We start from the raw sequence: 17,769 nt of genomic DNA on the forward strand, positions 1-17,769 counted from the left end.
ACTGAGCCTCAACGCCCCTGGTTATGGTGGGATATGACAGAGAGAACAGATTTCTGAAGTCATGCAGCATTCATCTGCATCTGTGTTGTGGCAATTTCCCAAACACTGCATTACTGCAGGTTAGTGTACTGTCCCCCTGCTTGTCCTTTTCCTGGATTCAGGTGAATTTGTCTGTGATTTGGTTTCCACATGTCCCATGTTGTACATGCTCGTTGACTCCTTGCTTGCTTATGGAGCAGTAGTGTTTGATTCTAGACACGACTCTGCAGGAGGGCACCTGAATGTTTTGAGTGGAAAAAAGCCTCTCTGAATGCCCCCATCTTAGAGGTTTTGGTCAAGAAGTTGACCACTGACGGTGCTTTTTGCAGTGCAAGCTGGCATACTGCACAGGGGTGCAGCTGCTGAGGGGATCCACAGTGACCAGTTATTCTGAAAAACCGTATCATCACCTGGGCTCAGGGCAGCTGCAGGAGTGCAGGAGTGGCATTCCTAAAGTCCTTAGAGCTTGAGGATAAGCTCAGGGACATTTGAAGAGTTCCAGCGTTTCTTTGACTTAAACAGAACTTTAGATTGCTTGGGCTGTGTTGTAGATCACACTGAAGATCATGGGTTCACCACACAGTTATTGGTGCTGGTTCATATTATGGTAAAGTATCCATTTACTCTGCAGGAGGTTTTAAAATAAGGTTTGAGTAAGCCCATATTCTTCTTGTCATAAGTTACTCTGAAAAGCAGAGATGGAGTTCCATGTAACTTCCAAATCTAAAGCTGAATAAACTTTGGCCCATCTTTGAAATGTGTAGCTTAATTGTCTCTCTCCAAGAAGGTGGCTGTATTAGCTGAGACAACAGCATCTACTACTGACAATCCTAAAGCCAAATAATAAAATGTTTGATTCATATTCATTCCCTTTTGCTCCATTTTTACTTCAAGTAGTGTAAGATGTGGGTTTTTTTCTTCTTGTTTGCCTTGTCTGGCTATTTTCAGAAACCTAAAAGGAAGAAAAGGCATTATTTAAAAAAGGGGTGTTCATACTTGATTCAGTAGATATTATTTTTTTCTTCAAAATAATACTTGCTCTAAACTCACACTTTCAGAACCATTGTTTAGCTAATTTGCAGCTTCCACCTTTGGCTTTTGTTCTTCAGCGCATTAAAATGAATAAGACATTGTCCCATGAGCATATGACTTATTTTCTGTGTGTTCTGGAAAGGTGTTCATATCTGGATGTCTTTGTTTACATTCTCACAAAACTGGATGCCATCATCCCATATGTGTTTAATTCAACTCCATTGCCTTGACATGCATATTTGTATAATGTCAGATATGACCCCTAAGCTTTTTGAAGAGCTTAACCTGCCTTGCCTGCAAACTCTGAATCCTACCTGCTGCTCAGTTTTATCTCTGCTCTTCAATACAAATGAGCACCTGCAGTGTTTTGTGTACCTAATCTTCTGGACAACCTTAAATGTGCAGGTGGAAGAATACAGAAGGGTTGGAGCAGTCACAGCTTCTGTACTATGTAGAGTGAGACTTCAGAGATGTTGTTGGTTTTTTTCCTACCTACTACTGCCATGTGGATCCCAGAGCTGAATCCTTTGTGTTACCAAGCTCTGAACAAAAGACTCATAAAGAGTAACGTGAAAATTGCTATCACACAGTAGGAAAAAATGCTGAATTTTCAATTTCAACAGAATCGCTGTCTGAAAAGAAACATGCATCTACCTTGGTAAGCTTAAAAATTAGCAATGTAGATAAGGAGAAAGTAACCTGGTTTTAAAACTGCTTAAGTTTTAGCTAAAGCTAATATGTATTTTATAATCTGTAGGGCAGAGTGTATAGTTGCCACTAAAATCTATGATGCATAACTGCCCTTAAAGCTTCTTTTCTCTAAAGAGTTAAGTCACTTGAGCTGTGGTTCAAGTATTCTCCTGTTAAACTGAGTCAGGTTTGGTGCAGAAGAATTAATTTTATGTTAAAAGAAAGCTGTTTCTGAAACCCCTCGCTCTCTTACCTAGAGTCAACATCATGCATTGCTTCAGGAAAGCAAGCAGTGCAAGGCTGCTCAGCCCTGGTAGGAGTGAGGAGTGGGAAGCAGGTTGTAGTGCCTGTGAAGTGTCAGTAAACAAGAACCACCTTCCACTACAAGCACCTTGTAGTCAGAAACTGCAGCTCTGGCTACGATCTGCTGAGCATGGCCAATGCTTCGTGTCATTTGCCCAGGTTACAGTCCCCAAGTAAAGACGGCCTGGAGTTGCATGAACAGGCCTTTGTCCACTGCTTCTAACTTTTGTGTGCAAGCTCACCAGCCATGAACACCTCCAAAATGTTCTTTCTCTTCTGCCTCTGGCACAACATTTCACTGGATTCTGCTGAGGTTAGTAAACCACTGGAGGGAGAGTATTAGTCCATCATGTTCAGTTGGATAAAGTGAGATAAAAAGCTGATAAAGGAATTTTGAATCATATATCCAGAGAAACATAGGATATTTTGAGTTGGAATGGACCTGCATCAAAGTCCAACTCCTGGCCCTGCACAGGACAGCCCCAGAGTCCCACCATGTGCCTGAGAGTGTTCTCCAAATGCTTCTTGAACTCTCTCAGGCTTGGTGCTGTGACCACTTCCCTGGAGACCCTGTTCCAGTGCCCAACCACCCTCTGGGTGAAAAACCTTTTCCTAATATTCATCCTAAACTTCCCCTGACACAGCTTCATGCCATTCCCTCAGGTCCTGTCAGTGCTCACCAGAAAGAAGGGATTTTAATTGCATAAGAAGGAATACAACATGTAGATAAGCATAAAGAAAAGTTCCCTTCATAGGAACCTGCCCTAAAAGGGGAGAGGATGGGTCTAGGGATCAGTTAAGTATCATTTGGAAAGTATTAGCGCAAAGGGTTGAGCCAGTGGGCCTAGGCCAGCAAGTCACAAAGGGGCGGCACTGTAGGTTATCTGCATGTAAGGGTCATTGTACACTTCAAGCTGCAGCCTCACCCTCACTGTTTTTAGGAGTTGGGCAGAGCAAGGCAAATAAAGCAGCTTTTGCAATACAGTTACGTAAGTCGACTCACGCTTCTCTGGCACCGTGTGCAGTCCTTTTTTCCTAAAGACCTTGCCACCTACCGCTGGGCAGGCTGCAGACAGGATCCACTGTCCAGTGTTCTCACTTGAAGGCACTCACTCTGGCCGAAGGACAACGTTTCCAGATGGCCTCATCTCCACTCCCTGAAAAAAAAAGTCATGGCTTTGATATGCATATAGCTAAAGAGATGAGGAAAATTTTGAGGGGAACTCAGAAGGATTACAAGGGTGTTGTGAGCTTTTGCAGGGAGAAAATTAGAAGGGCTAAAGCCCAAATAGAACTTCATCTGGCTGCTGCCATACACAACAATAAAAAATGTTTCTATAAATACATTAACAGGAGTAGAGACCCATCATGTGTAACAGTGACTTGGGAAGACAAATGCCATCACTCCAAATGTCCCCACCTTCCTCCTTCTTCCCCCAGTTTATATACTGAACATGATGCCATATGGTCTGGAATATCCCTTTGGTCAGTTTGGGTCACCTGTCCTGGCTGTGTCTCCTCCCAACCTCCAATGCACCTCCAACTTCCTCGCCACCTTGGCAGTATGAAAAACAGAAAAGGCCTTGGCTCTGTGTAAGCCCTGCTCAGCAATAACAAAATCACCTCTATATTAGCAACACTGTGTTCAGCACAACTCCAAAACACAGTCCCATACCAGCCACTGGGAAGAAAATTAACCCTACCCCAGCCAAAACAAGCCCAGAGGTTCAACAAGGCCAAGTGCTGGGTCCTGCTCTTTGGTCACAACCACCCCATGCAGCGCTACAGGCTGGGGGCAGAGTGGCTGGAAAGCGGCCTGAAGGAAAGGGACCTGGGGGTGCTGTTTGACAGCTGGCTGAACATGAGCCAGCAGTGTGCCCAAGTGGACAAGAAGGCCAATGGCATCCTGGCCTGTATCAGGAACAGTGCGGCCAGCAGGACTGGTCAGATTATATGCAGCATTTTATCTCTTTTTTCTTGTTTCTGAAGGAAAAAGCTTGATTTCAAAATGCTGGGAATAATTTGAAAAGAAGCCCACAGCAAAGGCATGCAGTGCTGACCTCCACCCAATCCCTTGCACCAGCACGTTGTGCCAGGAGAGGCTGTGTGGGCATATGAGCAGTGATGGGGCCTGTGCTTGTGGGTGTTGATGGAACCGATGGGTCAGGCACTCACAAATCAAGCAGGGTCTTGTGTCTGGTCAGATACATGCATTCTGTCCCAGCTGTTCTTGCTGACTTACTGATTTTTGTTTTCCAATCAGCACAACTGGCACGTTGCCTTTGGACACTATGAAGTGAAAACCATTCCAACAGATTAATCAGTAACCGGACTGGAAAACTAAGAATTTAGGAGCTGGTACAGCTGCAGCCAGACAGTGAGTGTATGTTTCTTAAGAAGCTTGCACAATCACATGTTTTAATATGTCAGCTGGACTCTTACAAGTGTCACCAAATTCATCAGCAAAGCCTTCATGTTCTCACTGTGTCTCTGTCACTGTGAATTCAAGAGCCACTCCCCCCTTTTCTCTTTGCATATACAGTGCTACTGAGAGTTGTGGGTTTGGAGAGCAGCTCCCAGGGAGGTGGAAAGAGGGGAAAAGCTTTCAGCCAGGGCTTTTGCTTTCTTCCCATGATGCTGAGAGAAACCAGAAGAGGGATGCAAGAAAGGGTAGGGAAGTGTGGGACAAAGGAATCAGGAAGACGGAAGCAATGTAGAGAGTGAGGTTTCATCAGGTAAGTGGTTTATTTTCATTCTAGCATTTTTCCTGTTTAAGGGGTGGGACTCTGAGCTGGGAGGCTTGGCTAAAAGCTCGGAGCTCCACTTTCAGGAGCACTTTGTAAGACCAGCTTCCAGTGTGTTGGAGAGGACTTGTGGTGCCAGCAACCCGACTGCTTTGAGGCTGAGTGAAGTCTTGGTGGCAAGATTTGAAACAGACACACCAGTCAACATGAGTACAGCAGGAAAAGTAAGCAAAAGTTTGTATTAGAATTGATTCTTTGCTGCAGCTGAGTAATGCATTTTTAAATGCAAATTCTTTCCAGGGACACCGTGAGTCCTGGTGGTACAGCACCAGATGGGAGTTTAGGATGAAGCTGGTACAGGAGAACTGTCTTTATTTGCAGGCCACTGTACTCTCCTAGAAGATGGTTGTTAACTCTTCAAGGCAATAGTTTATTTGAGGCAAAATGAGGTAACAGCACCAGAACAAGAATAACTTCCTCTCTGGGTTAGCAAACTTTTTTTAATCTTTGATTGGATAGTTTAAAATAGGATAGAATGTAGGAAGTGTTCAGATCAATGTATTTATCTGCTCTATCAGTTTCCATTCGGAGATCCCCCAGTGGTTTAAACTATTTTTATCTTATTTATGATTCATATCAGCTTGTTTTCTAAAACAAGGACCTAGCTAATATGTGTTAAATTTTGGGGTGTAATTGTGCTGACATTAGGACAGTCATTAAATTTGAATATGTATATAACAAGTCTCAAACTTAAGTTAATGAAGACCAAAAGTAAGTTTCATATGCAATGCAGTGCTGAGCTGGGACTAAAATGAATAGGAACATCTTTGCTAGAAAATAAGTGACAAGATATGTAGGTTAATACCAATACCCGTTGCTTCTTGCACTACTGCCGAGGTGCTCACATACACCCAGGGACCTGCAAGAAAGGTTGATGGACAAGGAACCTAGAAATAGAAAACAACTGAAAGGATGTACCTTGCTGTAATGTGCCTTAAGAAAGCACCAGGATCGTTTGCTGTTACTGCTGGCTATCTTCTCGATTCTAAAACCAACTAAAACAAGAGAAAGGCAAAAAAAAATAAATGCTCTCTTTAACTCTGAATTACTGCAACTGCAAAATTAATTGTAGCTCACTTGTGGATAGATTCACCAAGTTCAGTTCTCTACCCAACCTTGGGCTAAGCATAGTAAGTGAAGTGTTGTAATGTAACTTAAGTGCCTTGATTTCACCATGTTTATCTTGGAATGATGTGGGAGCTACCATGCATTTTATGTAACCAAGCAGCATAATCCTCATGCCCTGTAAAAGGGTGTGTTTCTGCACCTACCCTCCCCCTCTCCCACCACAGTAACTTGCAGGGCTGGTAGAACACAAAGAAAAAACCTGACTCCAGCCAGTGCTTGTCTTGACAGATGAAGTGGGTGATAGTGTGCTGGTGGTGCATCTGTGGGATTCTGTCGTAATCCGTAAACGTTCTCAGGGACAAAACCACCAGAACAATACACAGTTAACCAATGTCTTATAGCAGAGATTTGTTTGTTCTCAGCAATCCACAGTTGCTGGCTACCTTTGTTCTAGGAAACACTACATGTTCTTTGCATGTGCAAGTCATAAAATCATCATTGTGCTATGTGTGATACAATAGAAATACATAAATCACCTTTTTTTTGTTTTTTTGTTTTTTTTTTTTTAAATAAGTTTCCTGGAAAATGTGGCCCTTTAGAATGTGATCTTTGGTCTAACTTGTGAATATTTTATTAATCACGCATTTGACACATGAAATGTTACATTTAGTGTTAATGTCTCCTGAGGCAGTTTTTTTCAAAGCATTGGGCCCATCCCACTTTGTGTCTAGCTGCTGATAGTGTGCTACTTTATTTTATATGTGTAGTATTTCCTTGTAATTATTTCCTTTGTTACCAGTTTACAGTTCATGGAGAACTAGACATTATTTCTACTTCTACTTCAAAAGCTTTGATACGAAAAATTTGTTTGCTTGTTTTCCCCTGTGAATTTTGCAGCACACTGGAGATAAGTTGGCCCAGTGATGCAGGATACTCATGCATGTGCTAAACTTTCTTCATCATGGACTCAATTCCCCTCCATTTCCCTCTCAAGATAATGCCACCCGAACACTTGCAGTCAGTAGACTTAATAGAGTGACTGAGGGTACTGTGTCACTCATAAGGTTGTCATAGAAAGTCATATTCCAGGAACTAGGATGGGCTGAGACCAACAAGGAAGGACAGGAATAGATATAGGGACAGAGAGGCCATGCTGCTTTTGAATACACTAGGATTGAGACTGCAGGGAGGAAACCTTCTGTTTGAGAGCCTGGGAGAGAACAATGCTCCTCTCTCTTCTGAGTGTATTTTTCTCTCAGTGGCAGATGGTCAGAGGAACCCTAAGAGCTGTCAGTACCTGGACAAAACCTGAAGAACTAATGGACAAACTTTAACCTAACAGACAAGGGAAAAAAACCACTGTTTTGGGTAGTAACCCCATCTGAGCTAAATGTCCCTTCTGAGAAGGAAGGTACCTAAGCATGGATAATATTGTGCTGAAAGTTCTATTCAGGATTACCTCTGCGTGCTGCTGCACCATTTAGCATAGGTGTCCTTTCAGCCATCACCTCATGGCTCAATTTGGGCTCTACTAAAACATTTATAAACCTGTATTAGGCTCCGAATTCCATTTTTAGCAATTTTGTCAGTTCTCAACACAGGCAGTTCTAGGCAACACAGACTTTATCACCACCTGATACATGGCATCATTTAGTGTGCCATCTCCCAGAAGACACAGATATACACAAATAATCACTGACATGGCAAAAAAAAAATCCTCCAAGGAAGTTAGAGAAGGACCAATGAGTATGAACAAGGTATCCAGTTATCCTGGAGACTATTATACATGCTGCCGAAAACTTGATGTGACAGAAATACGAGCAAAGTCAAACACAATCTTGGTGGAGGAAAATCATGGGCCTACACTGTCCTTTGGTGTTGGCTCTTTTGCTATGTATTGTTTGGGGTTTTTCCTGTAGTTTTCCCTCTCTTCTCCACAGATATGAGCAGCAATTTCACATGCAGAAATGTAAGAATCTCTGTGGTGACTTGAAAATGCAAGTGCCATTCCTGTTTTCTTTGTTCTGTTTGCAGGTTATTAAATGCAAAGCAGCAGTAATGTGGGAAGCCAATAAACCATTTAGTATTGAGGAAGTTGAAGTGGCCCCACCAAAAGAACATGAAGTTCGCATAAAGGTACTAAAAATAAAATTTAAAACAACTCTTATGACTTGCATTCAATCTTGCTTTTTATCAGAATTATTTTTATAGATTTTTAAGATCCAGTCAGAAAACATTCTACTAGAGAGCAGTTACTTATCAGTGAGCTCCTACAGAATATGTTTAAAGTCCTAAATTTGATAATGAGTTTCTTAAAAAAAAACGTTTTCATGGTTGGCTTTTTTGTTTACAGCCAGTTGTTTTTCAAATAAGCTGAAAAAATTACAGTACAAGGAAAAAAATCAGAATCTCCTGTAGAGTAGAGCAAGAAATTTTCTTTTACTTTGTTTGAATCTGTGCTAGGAAACAGCCCAGTAGGGCTTTCTTTTTTTGCCAAGATATTGATCTCAGTGGAATTCAGCAGCAGTTTTAAGTTTTCATTTTAGAGCAGTTTCAAGTGTTACAGAAGTGAGAAAACCCTCTCCTGGGGTTAACAACTCCATTTGTCAGAATAAAAGTTGTAAATACATACCTGAATGTTTCAAAAGAAATACTGCTGTTTTAGCTGCAAGAAAAGGCAAAACATGATATAAAATACTATGTGTAGCCTAAAGTTTTGTATATGTAGCATATACAAATATTTAAAATATATAAATAATAGGTAATAATTATTATGTAATTCTCAATATCATTTTATAATACATAATTTATTATATATTGTCATATAATCTAAATATAATAAATATAAAATATGCACAATATTTCTACGTTTATAAATATGTAGCGGTTAATTTACATAATTTTGTAACATTTTTGTAATATTATAAACTTTTCTTTTTATGTATTTATATATAAACATTAGGAATAATTTAATTTATTCTGTTCTTCCTATATAATTGTATTACTAGAACATTGGTTCTGCCAGATAGTCAATGTGACTACCTATACAGCTCAGTACTGCAGAAAAAACATTCACAAAGGACCCTTGCTCTGTAGATTAAAGACTAATACAAACCATGAAAATTTTGAATCACACAACCAAAACTGTGCTACCTGTAGATTTATTGTATACATATTGGATTTTGGAGGAAAGCAAATGACTTCTCCAAATGTGAGATATCATTTCACTTCCACATATGATGTGACATAGTTAAATGCTGAAATATTGTTGTCTTTGCTGTAAATCAGATCATGGCCACAGGGATCTGTCGCTCTGATGACCACATGATAACTGGTGCACTGGTTATGCCTTTTCCAATAATTCTTGGGCATGAAGCAGCTGGTGTTGTGGAGAGTGTTGGGCAGGGAGTGACTTCGTTCAAACCAGGTATGGAGCAGCAACTGAACACAAACCCTGTACTGAGTTTCCTGACTCCTCTTTGAGTCAAATATTATTACACTTGTGAGTATTTGTATTGTTGAGGAAAATATTCCAACTTCGATTCTTTTCAAGGATACCTTAGAAGACACTACCTGTGCTTGGGTCTTTCTGAATTCCCAATCTTGATTAATTTTCTGATTTTCTATTCAGTTTCTTTTGGTTTTGGGAAAAACACCTGCAGCTTGCTTTCCACCTACAGAGCACTTTTCCTGTCATGGGACTAAGAAAATAGATTCTTTGCTGTTGGTCATAGGAAATCAGGTATTAGCTGCAGATTCTTTGAACACAGTTTATACAACTAATCTCTCTCAAGAATAAGGCAAAGCAATGCAGTAGACAACATGTCAAAGTACCTTCTTTTAATTCTCCTAACAGCTAAATAATCCATTGACTTCAGTAAACCAGAACTTAGGTCTGTGTGTTCAATTACTTCACTTTAAAAATATCAGGGCACAACTGGAGCACCCATCCTACTGCAGGCTCTGCGTGCGGGCAGCACCAGTGCAGGTGAGCCAGCACTGCTCCCTCAGGGCTGCATTGCTCTGAGGACACTCCTCTAGACCAGCTGCTCCTTTCACTACCTTCTCCTTGAGCAACAATGCGTAGATGGTCAGTGAAAGATGCTGGTTTTCCTCCAGCTGCTGCAAGATGAGATGGGATTTCGGTATGCTTTTATAGGACTGAACAAATTATAACAAGGGGTAAATTATAAAGAGAAAAATATGCAGTGAAAAAAATCTGCATAGAAATGCTCAATTTCCAGGCAGCTTGGTTATGATACCTGAGTAATTCACTTTTAATGCTCCGTACTTCCTGTGTCTTTGTCCATACCGATGAGTAAGAAGTCTGTCCAAAGCAGGCTGGTGTGTATAAGAAAAAATTTTATTACAGATTTTTGCTTTAATGCCGAACAAATACGCATATTGCAAATTTCAGTAGTAGCTCTAACTGCTTTTTCTCTTATGTCTGGGTTCATAAATCACTCTGTTGTCTCATTCTTGCTGCCTCATGTTTCCAGGTGAGATGAAGCAGCATGCCTGAACACACATGTGCACCAAATCACATTTCTCAGATGTTGCTTAATTTACACCTTCAAGTTCTAAAAAAGGCTCCATGATGTGCAAAGTTTCTTTAGGAGAATGATTTCTAAGCCCATGTCATATTTCTCAGTTAACTGAGGGTTGGGGTAGTGGCAGCATTTCATGTTCTGTAGGCATTTTCCATTTTTAGTGAAAATCAAAAAATTCCCTGGACTTTCAATGTGTCAAGGATTAGCCAGATTTTAAAACTGACAAATCATAAATTGATCTCTATTAGGAAATGCCTGTTTAGAGATTATTAGGGATTTACCATACATCATTGCTGTGGAAATTGCACAGGAGAAAAAAATTGCACTGGGGAGCTATGTTCTTCTTTGCTAATCATATAATTGTGCAAGAGAAGTAGAGATGTTGGCTTAGTTTGTCTGTGTTACTGCTTCTCTGACAAATATTTTGCCTACCTTTACTCCGACGCAACAGTAATAGGACTGCTAGTAGCAAAGAGGCTCAAGAGGACTGAGAGTTAATGCTTAATTCCTCATTCTTTGTATGCACAGCTTACAGCCCTGTTATCTTGGCACTGCAGTCTAGGTGATGTCAATTTTTATTTCAGTTTCTTTATTTGTGTATTACTATTTTCCTTTTACACAGAAGATGCAATAAACTGCTGAATAAGTAGTTCAGGAATATCAGTAGCAAACATGGGTTTATGACATAGACTCAGTTCTATGGAAAGACACTAGGAATTTTGCATATAAAAATTAGTTGTCATAACTTTGCCCTAATGATGTCCTTTATATAAAACACAGAGAGATGGTTTATCTTCCAAGAGCAGCAGAAATAAAACCATCACTGTACTCCTAATAAACATTTGCCTGGCAATTAAATACACTTGCTTCACGTTTTTACTTGTATGCTTCTGGTTTGCCTTTTCTAATCCTCTGTCATTACTGTTTTATTTCTAGGAGACAAGGTTATTCCACTCTTTATTCCACAGTGCGGGGAGTGCAAGAGTTGCTTAGGCACCAAGGGTAACCTGTGCAATAAAAATGAGTGAGTTTTCCTTGGTTACTTACAACCCTAATTTGATTTTTCTTGATACAAAACTGATTACACACAACAGATTTCATTTGCCATTATTTCTGGTCATCTTTCAAACAGCCTTGCTTTGGGTGGTGGATTAATGCCTGATGGCACCACTAGATTCACCTGCAAAGGAAAAGCAATTCACCATTTTCTTGGTACAAGTACCTTCACTGAGTACACAGTAGTGCATGAATCTGCTGTAGCCAAAATTGATTCCGCCGCTCCTCTGGAAAAAGTTTGTCTAATTGGCTGTGGATTTTCAACTGGTTATGGGGCTGCTCTGCAGACTGCCAAGGTAAGTATTGTGGTGGGTGTTTCTGATATCTCATGGGGTCTGTTCAGGATTGTGTGGCCTGCAAGGGGGTCATCAGCATGGCAGCCAGGAGGTATAGGCTCTGCTTACATCACATCAGGGTGGAAAGAAGACACTAGTTCTTTGCTTACTTCAGATTCTCTTTCTCTAAGGTACTCAGAAGTCTTCAATTCAAAATTCAGTAAAAATACTTATTACCATTTCTTAAGTTTTCCCTCATAGCTTTATCACCCCTATAAAATGTTACAACAGAGCATTTTTGTTTTATTGTAACTGAAGTCTAGGAATTCACAGGTTGTATATGTAACACTCATAATTCATAGCAATACATGAATGGCAGCTGGCACTGACTCCAGTGGAGTGACACTACAGATCTTAACACCACTGGAATATAAAGCATCATTAAAAAAAAAAAAGGGTGCGTCTAAACTTGAAGCTGAGACATATAATGAAAACTTGGTCTCAGAAATGTATTTTAGGGATAATTTCTCTTAGCCACATGTAGGTTTATAACAGTATAGCTGGCTACTGCACTAGTAGGTATGCATTTGCAAATTCCTCCTCTAATCTCTAGATTAAAAAAATGTCTTAAGTGAAATCATGTTAATAATGAGAAAATGCATTGTACTTTTCCTAGACTGTAACAGTATTCCATATTTACATGGTTATTATAGGTGGAACCAGGCTCCACCTGTGCTGTCTTTGGCCTTGGAGGAGTTGGCCTCTCCGTTATCATAGGCTGCAAGGTGGCTGGAGCTTCCCGCATCATTGCCGTGGATATCAATAGTGACAAGTTTGCCAAGGCCAAGGAGCTGGGAGCCACCGACTGCATCAACCCTAAAGATTTCCAGAAGCCCATTCATGAAGTGGTGATGGAAATGACCGGCCAGGGTGTGGATTACTCCTTCGAGGTCATCGGCCGCACGGATACCATGGTAATGCAACCACAGCGTGTGGCCAAATGAGGCACTAGCTTGTTAGCACTCTCTTCACTAACCCACTGAGCACCAAGGATGAGGAGCTGAGAGCCACTGCAAAGCAGCAAGCTAACCTGTCAAGTCTGCCACTGAGATGCAGGGACAGAAGCATGCTCAGAAACTCAGGAAAGGGAACTTCATTGTAGTGCCCTGGCCTAATCAGAGTGGCTAAATTTCGCATAGCCCATTATCTGCTTTCCAACTGTGCCTTATCACTAATGACTGAGACAAAATGGGGAGGGAAGGAGAACAAAGCTAGGAATACCTAACAGCAGATTCAGTGGTGTGAGCAGATACAATGGAAATTTTTTTATGTGGTCCCAGTTACAGAAAACAAATTGCAAGTAGAACCCTGGGAGGAGGAGGAGTTCAAACTTTTGTGCCCCAGTGGCAAATCTTTTAAGACTCTGAGTGTCCCTCTGTTTCAAATACAGACCGCAGCCTTGGCCTGTTGCCAGTATAACTACGGAGTCAGTGTGATTGTGGGAGTGCCCCCTGCAGCACAAAAGATCACTTTTGATCCCATGCTTCTCTTCACTGGTCGCAGCTGGAAAGGCTCTGTCTTTGGAGGTAATGACTTGGAAAGTTGTGGTTTAATTGGCTTGGGAAACTTGTAAATCATCTTGGATGAAATAGGATATGTCAAATTCACTGCTTAAATTTTCTTAAAGAAAGTAATATTGATAGCTATTCTGCTGACAAAGAAGTACATAAGGAATTAATTATGGGAATTGTTAGTTTACACCAAGGGAAGGAGGGAGAAAAACAAAAAGGAGGAAGAAAGGGGAGAGAAGAAGAGAGAGAGAAAGGAGGAGATAAAATGACAGAAAATAGAGAAAAAGAAAGAGGAAATAAGAAAGAAAATAAGAGGAGGAAATGAGAAAAAAGAAAGGGAGAGAGAAAGGTAGAACAAAGAAAAGGTGGGGAGGGAAGGGAGGAGAAGAGATAAAAATAAAGCAGAGGAAATGAGATAAAGGGAAAGACAGGAGAAGGACAAAGGGAGAAAAAAGAGAAAATGATAAAAAGATAAAGTGGAGGAAGAGAGGAGAGAGGGAGTGGGAGAAAAAGAGCCATAGCAAAAAAAAAAAAAAAAAAAAAAAAAGAGAACAAGAGGGAGAGAAAGAGAGGGAGAGAAAGAGAGACAGTGGGAGAAATCGAGAGTCAGGACCATAAAGGACATCAGGGGTCATACCAGCTGATTTCCACACATGTCAGATCCCAGCTCAGCCCCTGGACAGCTGCTGACAGTTCCTTCCAGTTCTTTCTCTTTTTGGAGCTCTCCCAGCAGTCTCACATGCAGCAAGTCCTAGTTCACTCAACACAAAGCTGAAGGCCACAGAAAACTTGTTTCCAGCAACAGGTTTTCTCACTCACAGCCAGTTCTCTGATGTATTCAACAGGAACCTGAATAAAATAGCAGAGACAAATTAGATTCCTCTGGAAGGGCATCCTACAGTTTGTGACAGCTTTATCTAATAGTGCTTGTAAGAAAAAAGATACACATCCACCACCCACCCCAGTTCTGACCAGACAATCAAGTTTCCACTTAGCAGATTACCAATGGGTGTCAGCATTCTGGCTTTTGTATGAAATGGGATTAAGTTGAAACAGTATTTGATGTGGGGGAAAGTTTGGATTCTGTAAAGATTCAAATATTTACTGGTCTTCTACCAGTAAAGCACTTACTGGGTTTGCCACACGTGGAATAGCTGCACTTCATCCTATGTTTCCTGCTGGCACCCTGTTACAAAGGTAAAGACACGCTGCAATATTTCGTCCTGATATTCTGTTATAGCAAGTTTATCTAACATTTAAGCTGCTGTGGGTTTTATCTATTTTCACAAGCATTAATGTTGCATTATTCATTGTCTCTGGGGGTTTTTTTCAGGCTGGAAGAGTAAAGATTCGGTCCCTAAATTGGTTGCTGACTACATGAATAAAAAATTTGTTCTGGATCCATTAATAACCCACAAACTTCCTTTCACAAAAATCAATGAAGGATTTGATTTGCTGAGGACAGGGAAGAGGTAAACATTGTTTCATTGTAAATGTGCATGCAGTTCAGCACAGTAAAGATTCTGTATAAATAGCTTAAAGGATCTGTACAGTAAGACAGAGCCTGACTTCATGGCAGAGAATGGGGAAGGCAGCCAACTATGCCCCTTAATCTCTCCCAGTGTGTGCCCATGGGTTGCAGCCATGACAAAAAAGTCAGCAAACCTTCAGCTTTTGAAATGCTGTGGGCCCTGGCCTTCCTTTCAGGGGTGAAAGTGAGAAAAGACAATGCAAATGAGGAAGTCTTTGCCCACTACTCATTGGAAAAGAGCACACAGCCAAGGGAGCATGGGAATGCTAAGCTGCAGAGTGCCAGGGGTTAGCTACATCGCATTCCAAGGAACACTTGAGGATGAGGAGCAGGAACACAGTAAAAGCCTATGTTTACTGTAAGAGCAACTTACCATTCCTCTTGTGAGTTATGTAACAGTCCCAGTGCAATTGGTTCGGAAGTCTCTGGGTACTCTACCTTGAACTTCAGAGCTTTTCAAAAAGGAAAGTATTTGCTGTATATATACATTACAAACTCAGAATTTGGCTCTTGTGCATTCCTCAAATATTGTGAAAGTTCAGCTCAGGCTCTGCTTTCATAGGGTATTGAAATTGGAAATATTTTTTGCCAAAGACATTTGAAAAGGTTCATCATGGAAATTCAAAATTGTCCTTGGTAGAAGTAGGAAATACTTTTGTATATCTTAGTGTGCGGGGACTACCCTTTTTTCAAGTTCTAGGTGTTAGTAACTTACACAGTCTGGAGAATTACCTTCATGTTTTCTTTTAATTGTCATTTTCTAGCAGTTATTTTAGGTGTTACTTGCTCTGAATAGAAAAAGCATGTAACAGAAGAATTTAACCCCCTGAGGTTTGTTCTCAGGCTCTAACGATGCAGCACACACTTCATTTTATGATTGTCCTTATTTTAGACGTATTATAAATGTTAGTTTTAGTTTTTAGTGTAACAAATGGGAAATCGGTGAGGACAGAGATGTCATCAGCTTTGCTAGAATACTGATAGTCAACCTGAAGACAGAGGCACATTGCAGCTGATCATTTTTACTGAGTGAAATACTTCAGTGTTTCAGCACAGAATAAGTTGTACCAGACAGAGGTTACCCTTACAGCCATTTGTCATTGGAAAAATGAATCTAAGCCCCCCCTCCCAAGAAGTTGCCAGGCTATAGTTGGTAATTAAATACCAGGAGCCCTGGGCCTCACCAGTGAAGCCTTTGCAGTCTTATGTGAATTTTGTTCTCTGCAGCTGCAACCAGGTTTGCACATCTGCTCTGTCATTTTGCTGCAAGTTGGGATGGGGGCAGGCAGGGAGGGAATACCCTGGTTGACAGCAGTAGCCTAGATTATCAGAGAAAACAGCAGTGTTCTACTGATGTTAGCCCAGGGCTTTTCTGCAGTCACTAACTTGTCATTTTATATTGCAGTATTCGCAGTGTCCTGACGTTTTAGGATTCTCCAATGTTAAGCAGCAGATGGTTCAGCACCAGTACAAACTTTACCATCCTCCAATACAACTGATATGAAATACAAACCAAGACATTCCTGAAAGGTCTACCAGCACCATCCTTGAATAAAAGGATCAGGCTCGAACTCCACACTTCAAGCACAACATTTATAAATGAAAAAATGTTTTTCTTTCTACCTCCTTCTCTTCATTCTTGTTTTAAATCTTCTACATTGTGCTGTAATTTTTTAATAGCCAGTTATGAGTTACAGAACTTGCTGCTGCCACAGGTGTTATAAAAATTTTGAATTTTTTAAATTACTTATAATATGCAATCTTTTAATAAAATAAAAATTAAGAAAACAGGGCTTCGTAACACTGCAAGCTTAAGAGACTTGTGCATGCAGTTCAATAAAGTAAAACAGTTAGAACTATGTATCCATCCCGAATGACTTTAGCATTCCAGTGCCTGATAGGCAAGGAAAAGGAAATTACTGCAGAAATTAAAATTTATGTTGACCATGTGTTCGAGTTAATAATTTCAGTAAATGATATTTAAGTAAATCACAGACTTAGGTACTGAAGAATGTCTCACCACTGGATATTTTAGCAAATTAACACTTCCAGACATCTTATGTAAAACTGCTGTGGTGGTGTTCTGTGTTGTGGTTTGTCTTTGGTGGGTTTTGTTGTTTTTTTTCCTTTACCTTTGTACCTCTTTCTTGGGGTTGTTTTAGTTGTTGATCAGTATGGGTTTAGATCTTTGGCCAGTTTATACAAGTGCATCTGATGTTTGGGAAACAATGTGAAGAAATATGAACGTGCATCAAATATTGATTTTTGTTTCCATTACATAAAGGGGAGGTTTCTTAACCTCTTAAGTGTGAATACAGAGTAAAGGGGAAAAAGCAGGTGACTGGTAACAGTTTGCAACAACTCAAAACATAAGGCATCTTGCTGCTTTCTTCATTTGCAATGTGGAAACAGGAATAGAGGCTATTTCTATCTTGGCAAAAATGGTCAACATTGACTTTTCTTTTGAAAGGACTAATCAGAGCTTGCAGGCACTCATTCACATGCATGGCAGCTGGTTAGGAGAGTCTGTGAAGTAAGGGGGCTCTGCTACTGATGAGTTACTTTTTTGTGTCAGCAGAAAGATTCTTTGAGCTGCCCGGCTGGTTTAATGATTTGAGGACAAGTTTACCAAGAGATTACACTTTAACAGAAGAAGATCCTTAAACATGTGTATAAACTAAATTTACACAATTAAGACCTGAACTTCAGTCTTTAGAGTAGAAGAGGAAAAAAATAGAGCTAGAGAATAAATTACAACGAACCTCATTTCTATGCTCTTCAGGATGATGCAAAGCCCATTTTTGTTGTTCTATTCTGCCAAGCATAGTAAACACCTACTGTTAGTATCTT

General features: G+C 40.4%; 1 protein-coding gene across 1 annotated transcript; it reads left to right on the forward strand.

Annotated features, from left to right (window-relative positions):
• Positions 1 to 4,861: 4,861 nt before the first annotated feature.
• Positions 4,862 to 16,778, forward strand: LOC103766201 (alcohol dehydrogenase 1). Its single transcript, XM_008933218.3, has 9 exons — positions 4,862 to 5,032; positions 7,971 to 8,072; positions 9,225 to 9,363; positions 11,423 to 11,510; positions 11,619 to 11,838; positions 12,531 to 12,791; positions 13,268 to 13,403; positions 14,722 to 14,860; positions 16,325 to 16,778. Exons 1-9 carry the CDS (start codon positions 5,015 to 5,017, stop codon positions 16,347 to 16,349), a joined length of 1,128 nt encoding a protein of 375 aa, XP_008931466.2. The 5' UTR covers positions 4,862 to 5,014; the 3' UTR covers positions 16,350 to 16,778.
• Positions 16,779 to 17,769: the final 991 nt, after the last annotated feature.

This window comes from Manacus vitellinus, unplaced genomic scaffold (genome assembly GCF_001715985.3).
Source record: "Manacus vitellinus isolate BGI_N305 unplaced genomic scaffold, ASM171598v3 scaffold_0_pilon, whole genome shotgun sequence".
Taxonomy (NCBI): domain Eukaryota; kingdom Metazoa; phylum Chordata; class Aves; order Passeriformes; family Pipridae; genus Manacus; species Manacus vitellinus.

Coding starts and splice junctions, on each gene's coding strand:
- LOC103766201 (XM_008933218.3), top strand. Junction 11,511..11,618: donor AACCTGTGCAATAAAAATGA/GTGAGTTTTCCT, acceptor TCTTTCAAACAG/CCTTGCTTTGGGTGGTGGAT. Junction 14,861..16,324: donor TTGCTGAGGACAGGGAAGAG/GTAAACATTGTT, acceptor TTTATATTGCAG/TATTCGCAGTGTCCTGACGT.